Below are 7,513 nucleotides of genomic sequence, written 5' to 3'. Positions count from 1 at the left end.
TGAGTTATTTGGTCACATTCAGCATAGACTTAAACTGATGTATTCCAGACACTCCATCTTCCCATGGAGACTTGGGAAATAGTAAGTGAAAGAGAGCAAAGAATCTCAAGGTGAACGTTCTCAGCACCCTCACTAAACTAGTTTTTTTGGCGGGAAGGCCATGGTATAAAACCAATCAAAATCACCTGCTCATCTTCCAGTATGATTTATCCCATCATCTGCCGCCAATTCCCTTCTGCATTCTACAATTGTACTCAGGGCAACTGGTCAGTTCCCGTACAAAAGAATAAATGAACAAAAGTGAAATAAAAAGTGGCAATAACCATAAATCAGTGGGAGAACAATTCAGCCTCTTGGGATATTCTGTAAGTGACCTTAAGGTGACCATTCAAAGGAAGATTACAACATGAAACAGCTGAATTTCAATTCACCAAAAAGTTCAGTGCTGTAACCATAGGAGCTAATATTTGAGGTGGTCAGCCCACCCCCCACCCCGGTTGATGTGCATTGCCACAAAAATGGTGTGTGTCTGCTATGTCATGTCACCAATTCTGCAGGGTGGAGCTTACCTGCCCCCTCCCCAATATTTTATTCAAGTTGCCACCCCTGCCTGACACGCGAGTTAGAGACAAAGCCTTTCCATCATTTTCACCACACTGCACATGTTATTGAGCTGACCAATGCCAGGATAAATCTGCTGTCAATGTTTCTTTTGAATGGTTCTCTGTTTATATAATCATTTCAGTAATGCTGAGTAAATTATCATCAATCTGGTACAGTGAAAGCTGTGCCTTTTTAGCATATATTTGAGCTCTTGATTATCTCTTAAATGTTTTCTCTCGACTCCTTTATATCCCTCTCAACTGCTGATGACATGGGATTGAATCCAGGAAAGCTATGGCCATAACGAATTGCTTAGTCTTCAAGGTGGCAAAATACTTGCTTTGATATCTCTCTGGAAATGTTATGTTCCAAGATATACAGGAGTCTCAGGTGGCAGTTCCTCTGCGTTCCTGCTGTGGGAAGGACAGCGAGTTTGCCACTGTAAGGTATGACAAGCCTCATTATGTGTCCTTGACAGGGCCAAAGTGAAGGAAATGCACATTCCCCAAAGCCTGCTGGGGATCAGAAAGGTCAAGAAATGTACAAAATTCAGTCAACATGTGCACATTTTCCAAAGCCTGTTGGAGATCATGCAGTGCTGTAACTACGGGGGCGCTAGATGGGTTCTTTGCCCCAGGCGAAGCCTCCAGAGGCTTCCCAGCCTGTATGTTTGTGGACTCAATTGCATGTGGGAGGATGCCAGATTGGATCTTTAACCCGGGTGAAATAAAGCCTAGTTTTGCCCCTGGATTCTGTATACCGACTGGGAAATTTGCACAAGTCCCTCTTTGTAGAAGAATGAGGTGCACATTTTCCATTATGCCTGGTGAGTGTGCACAGTGGCAGGTAACTCCTCAGCTTCCATTCCTCTTAATGTATGCACTATTCCTGCAGCTGCATAACGAGTTAGATATGTCTAAACTTTTCTACATCTTTCTCTGTCAGCATTGTAATAGTCAGCCTCTTAATTAAAACTCTTTGTTAAAAATGTAAATATTGTGGCTGAGATTATCATCAAATAGCTTGCTTATCTGTGGAGCCTTCCTGCTCATCTCTCTGTGCTCTTTGCAGAATCTCAACTGGAAAATAGACAAGGAGGCAGGGGAGGCAGCTGTTCCCCATTTTATGGGATGCCTTATTCTCGGTTTCTTGGCCTATGCACAGTAAATGATCACACGCACTTCATCTTTGTTGAGGAGAGAGAACACTCACCAGGAGCAGATGCATTTTGTGACAGCACTAAACAGAGTCATAAAAGAAAAACGCTAGACTTCTGCTCCATAGAGCTTACAATCTGAACGTTGACTGTTGGGGAGACAGCAAATGAAATGCAGGAAAGGGTAGCAAAGTGTTTTTTCTTGTAAAGGATTCTTAAATTGTAGATCTCCTTGTTAACTGCAACTGTTGTCTTATATGCTTGCCAAGGATTGAAGGAAGAGAACATGGGACTGGGACATGTAGAAGCAGGATTCCATAGCCAGGACTATGTTACGATGGGTATTTTACATTTCTTATGCCTTAGGATCTTCAACAAACTGAAGCTGGGTATTGCAGCAGGGCATCATCTTGTAGGCCAATACTGGGGCTTCTGATGTCTCTGAACGCCCTTCTTTCCCCCTGCCTAGGGTTAATCTGAATTCCTGTTGAAGATGACCACATGGAAAGAGAGGCACTTCCTCTGTGCAGACAAATATGTGTCATGGCCAGGGTTTTCTCCAAGACCCTACCATAAACTGGCTGTTGCAAGACCGCCCCACACAGATGCCAAAATAAGTGTCAGCCACAAAATACGTTGCCCAGTGGAAGAGGACAGCCTATGGCACGTCTGGGGATACCATACATGGCTGGATGTAGGGAGGTTGCCAGCAATCTATCGCCCAAGACCGGATAAGCCTTTTGATAGCAACACATGGCGATGGATCACTGCTCCCAGGAAAGGATTCATGGCTGTGCCACCAGTCCCACCTCCTTCGCAGTTGGATGGGAACACCTACATTAAGTTAATTGAAGGGGACGCGTTGTTTGTGGATCAGAGACATAAAGAGAGAGTTCTGACCCGAACAAAGAATGAAATGAAACGGTGTGATCAACTCAAACTGAGGAGCGAGTGCCGAGCTCCTCCTTTGGACGTTGAAGGAAATATTATGCCTCCGAAAGGTTTCATTCGGTAAGATATACTCCTCAACACTTTGTTCTACCAACTGTTGCAGGTGCCCTTTAGATGAAGCCCCAACCACATGAGAGCAGCTTTTCCTTGACTGGATCCTATACGGCTAGGTGCTGCGATAATACTATCATATTGGTGTGGGTGACTCTATGGGTCTTTTCCCATATAATTAGGAAGAGGTAAGGTATCCCTCCTCAGGTGGGATAGGCAAAACCACTATCCCTATGGATAAAGGTGAAGGGACCCCTGACCATTAGGGCCAGTCGTGGCCGACTCTGGGGTTGCGGCACTCATCTCGCTTTATTGGCCGAGGGAGCCGGCGTACAGCTTCCGGGTCATGTGGCCAGCATGACTAAGCCGCTTCTGGCGAACCAGAGCAGCACACGGAAAAACTGTTTACCTTCCCACCGGAGCGGTACCTATTTATCTACTTGCACTTTGACGTGCTTTCAAACTGCTAGGTTGGCAGGAGCAGGGACCGAGCAACGGGAGCTCACCCCGTCGCGGGGATTCGAACCGCCGACCTTCTGATCAGCAAATCCTAGGCTCTGTGGTTTAACCTACAGCGCCACCCGGATAGGCAAAACCACCAGTTTCAGTTTTTTCCAATCTTAAATTCAATTTGCCACATTTCCACATCAGTTTACAATTTTAAAAAGATTTATTTTTACAAAATTGTGAGTAATGCTGCCTTGGGCGAGGCAAGATGGTGAACACAACAGCCACACCAAACTCCTAGGGACCGCCAGCACCAACCAAGTTGCCTGGCTGGTCCCCACACTGCCATCACCGCCACCATCAAAGAGGAGTCCAAAATGACAAGCAAAGAGGCCACGCGGAGCCCCCACCACCGCCGTCTGATGATCTCAATCCCACCAGGACCGAAAGCACCCCAACAAAGCTCTGGGACCCAGAGCTCATAACCCACCTACTCTCAGTAGCCAGAAACCTCATAGCTAGACACTGGAGGTATAAACATGGAACACTGGTATCAAGTAGTATGGACAACAGCCTTACTAGAAAAGCTAGCCAATAGACTGAAACTGACACGGGGAGAAATAGGATGTCTTCACTCTGGTATGGCTCCCCTTTATCAAATACACAGCCCAACAAGACAACAACACGAACCCACCAACAGCATACGATTCATTATGGCTAACTTGACCCAACAACCCCCCCCCCCCGCATAAACAAATCTCACTGCAGCCAACCAAAAACCCTACACCCTAGGCCACCCCAACCTCTCTCACCAAGGAAACCTAACAAGCGAACAGAAAGAGAACCTACCCAAGTGACACTGACACAACCCCCCCATATACTAAGTAAAAGAATATAAGATTCACCACACCACCCCCTCTCCTGTCCCCCCCTTTTCTTCCCAGCCCTATGCTGCATATAACACCAATGTCTCACGACAAATGTAACTGATCTGTAGAAAACACAACCTGAAGAAAGAGCTTTTATAAACAAGGAAATCTTTAATAAAAATTATATATATATATATAGAGAGAGAGAGAGAGAGAGAGAGAGAGAGATTTCCCCGAGAGGGGGTAATGACAATAAAGATATTATTTTTATATATATATATATATGCAGGTTTTGGTGTCCTCGGGTGTCTTCCCGTGTAAAAGATGGGGTGTCTAGGCGACGTTTCGACGAGGTCTCACTCGTCATCTTCAGGCTGGTGCTTTCGGCTTCTTGTTACTGGAACAGAGCAGGATCTCAGTGTTTGAGTTCCTATAAATACTGTTGAGGAGGTGTGGTGTATAGCCTCCAATGTTCTGGGCAGAGAGGAAGTTCCCAGGCTAGTGTGCCTTTTCTTCTTTTGTTCCTTAATTACTTGAGGGATATCTTGAGTGATTTCTTGAGTGATATCCTGAGTACCACTTAGGTGGGTCATTAGGTGTGGATTAGTTGCTAAGGCCTTTGTGTCTTGACCTCTTGAACTTTGTGAAGAGTTTTTCTGAGAAGATGGCTGTACTGCACTTAGTTGTGCTCTGGCTTCCTCTCTGCCCAGAACATTGGAGGCTATACACCACACCTCCTCAACAGTATTTATAGGAACTCAAACACTGAGATCCTGCTCTGTTCCAGTAACAAGAAGCCGAAAGCACCAGCCTGAAGATGACGAGTGAGACCTCGTCGAAACGTCGCCTAGACACCCCATCTTTTACACGGGAAGACACCCGAGGACACCAAAACCTGCATTCCTGTACCCGTGAAAATCTACGAAAGCAAATATATATATATATATATATATATATATATATAGTGAATGTTTGTTTTAGGGCACATTTCTCCTAATATACATATTGGGCCAGGCATAATGTGCATTTTTGTATGTTATTTTCACACAAGTACCTTTTATGCATATTTCCTAAAATATATTGCTGTATACATGTTTTTTTTTTATTAGAGAGCAGCACTGCAGAACTTGGAGAGTGCAAAGTTCAAATGATAGCTGCCATTTGGTTCAGTTATTGTTTTGGGAGGTGCTGAATCCCCTGAAAAGTGGTGGACACTTCTTCCTTGGAGGTTTTCAAGCAGAGACTGGGTGGGCGTCTGTCATGGACATTTTCGATGAGATTCCTGCATTGCAGGGGCTTGGACTCGATGACCCTCAGAATAATTCTGAACTATACTATGATGTGGGACGCGGGTGGCGCTGTGGGTAAAAGCCTCAGCGCCTAGGGCTTGCCGATCGAAAGGTCGGCGGTTCGAATCCCCGCAGTGGGGTGCGCTCCCGTTGTTCAGTCCCAGCACCTGCCAACCTAGCAGTTCGAAAGCACCCCCGGGTGCAAGTAGATAAATAGGGACCGCTTACTAGCGGGAAGGTAAACGGCATTCCGTGTGCTGCGCTGGCTCACCAGATGCAGCTTGTCACGCTGGCCACGTGACCCGGAAGTGTCTCCGGACAGCGCTGGCTCCCGGCCTATAGAGTGAGATGAGCGCACAACCCTAGAGTCTGGCAAGACTGGCCCGTACGGGCAGGGGCACCTTTACCTTTACACTACGATGCACAAATGGAGCCAATCCTGTGCTCTCACAGAGCCCCAAGCCCACGTCCATCCTGGTTAGTGGCAGAGGCACCCCTGCCAGAGGGCTATTGCTGTGGCTTTGCCCCCACTGGCAAGCAGCTCCCTCCCAGAACACCCGCATGGTATCATCTTTCTTTTTCTCTCATCCCCAACTAAGCTGCAGTCTCACAAAATCCACACATTTCTGGAAAACTAGCTAAGCAGGAAATGCCCCCTAGAAATAACAAGAATATTACCTTCTACTTAATGGGAAACCCCCAATTCAAATCTCACCTCAGCCTCAAACACACAAGGGACTCAGCTACATTAGTAAAAAAAAAAAAGTGTTCTGAATGTGTTACAAACATGCAACACCAGATGGCACTGGAGAGGTTTTTTTAAAAATTCAATGCAATTTTCCATAGCATTTCCACCCCTTTTGTTATAATGATTTCTGACTTATTAATAGCTTCCGTCCCGCTCCTCCAGTGTGTAGACCCACCCTAGGGTCTTCTTCTCTTTTTTTTTAGCTTCAATGCCCATCATCAAAGTGAAATCATGCACTGTTTATACATTTCAAGTCCTCAAAATCTTCCACATAAGCACGATCATTTATATTGCTTTCTTAATTTTGTACAGATACAAGCGCCTGCTTCCAGGGAAAAGCCCAGCCTCGCTTTGTGTCCAACTGCGGCCTGTCACACCTGCCTCTAGGGACTGCTGGGATCACCCTTGTCCAAACCTCCAACCCCATTACCAGGAGGCAGCTGTCAAGTTTGCCCTGAAGAACAGCAGCCCCATCTACCCAGAGGTGGTAGAAAAATATCAGGAACTGGCTCTTTCTGGGAGTAAAATAAGGCCATGTACACCTGTCACTGTCACTGAATAAATGGAAGGGGGTGAAGCCTGTAATTCACAGGGCTACTGAAGAGTTACGGTATGTTGGAAGTTCAAATCCTGCTATCAGTAAAACAATCTTTCTAAAATCTAAATGGAGGCAAAACAATTGTTGCATAATGATCACCATTGGCCAAAACAGGGGTGTGTGGGCTAATTTTTGTATTAAACATAGTGTCACATGTATGACGATTTACCCGCTAGACAGAACAGTATGTGGGTGTTCAGTGTAATGAGGTTCTGCATCTCAGGCTACAAATTTGATGTCCTGGATAACAAGGGCTGACCTTGAGCTGATAAAGATTTCTCACTGCCAGGGTGACATTTTTTCTGTTTTCATGAAGAAGAATCTCGGAGAAGGAGAGTATCCGTCGGAGGAAGAGGGGAGTTTCCATAGGGCTGGGAAGGTGATTCTACAGAAATGACTTGTGTTGCCTTTACAAGGGAAAAGAAGCAGAGATAAAGCAATGCAAGAGAAAGACCACCCAACAGAGGGTAACTGTTTTGTGGCTTATCAAATTTTATTTTTTTTTAAAGAAGCTGTATAAGCAGCAATCAGTTGCTACTGCCAACTTGTGCCTTGCTCTTTGCTGGTGTTCCTGTACATAGAACTGATTAGTGGGTTTACATTTTTCAGCCCAAGGACCACATGACTTTGATGCTAGCCTTCTAGGGGCCGCATGACAGCAGTGGGCAGGACCAAGTGAAGAAGTAGGTAGGGCCACCCACACTCTCTCTTACACAGAATTCCTAGACTTTCATAGATTGGGGGGGTGTCTTTTTTAGATAAATGCTTTTTTGTTTCTCATAGCCACAGCGGAGGCATGGC

General features: G+C 45.6%; 1 protein-coding gene across 1 annotated transcript; it reads left to right on the top strand.

The window, feature by feature from the left end:
• The first annotated feature begins 2,244 nt into the window (after positions 1-2,244).
• TEX52 (testis expressed 52) lies at positions 2,245-6,698 on the top strand. Its single transcript, XM_028744122.2, has 2 exons — positions 2,245-2,770; positions 6,427-6,698. Exons 1-2 carry the CDS (start codon positions 2,253-2,255, stop codon positions 6,674-6,676), a joined length of 768 nt encoding a protein of 255 aa, XP_028599955.2. The 5' UTR covers positions 2,245-2,252; the 3' UTR covers positions 6,677-6,698.
• Positions 6,699-7,513: the final 815 nt, after the last annotated feature.

Source organism: Podarcis muralis, chromosome 9 (assembly GCF_964188315.1).
Source record: "Podarcis muralis chromosome 9, rPodMur119.hap1.1, whole genome shotgun sequence".
Classification (NCBI taxonomy): domain Eukaryota; kingdom Metazoa; phylum Chordata; class Lepidosauria; order Squamata; family Lacertidae; genus Podarcis; species Podarcis muralis.
This window is presented reverse-complemented; position numbering and strand designations above follow the sequence as displayed.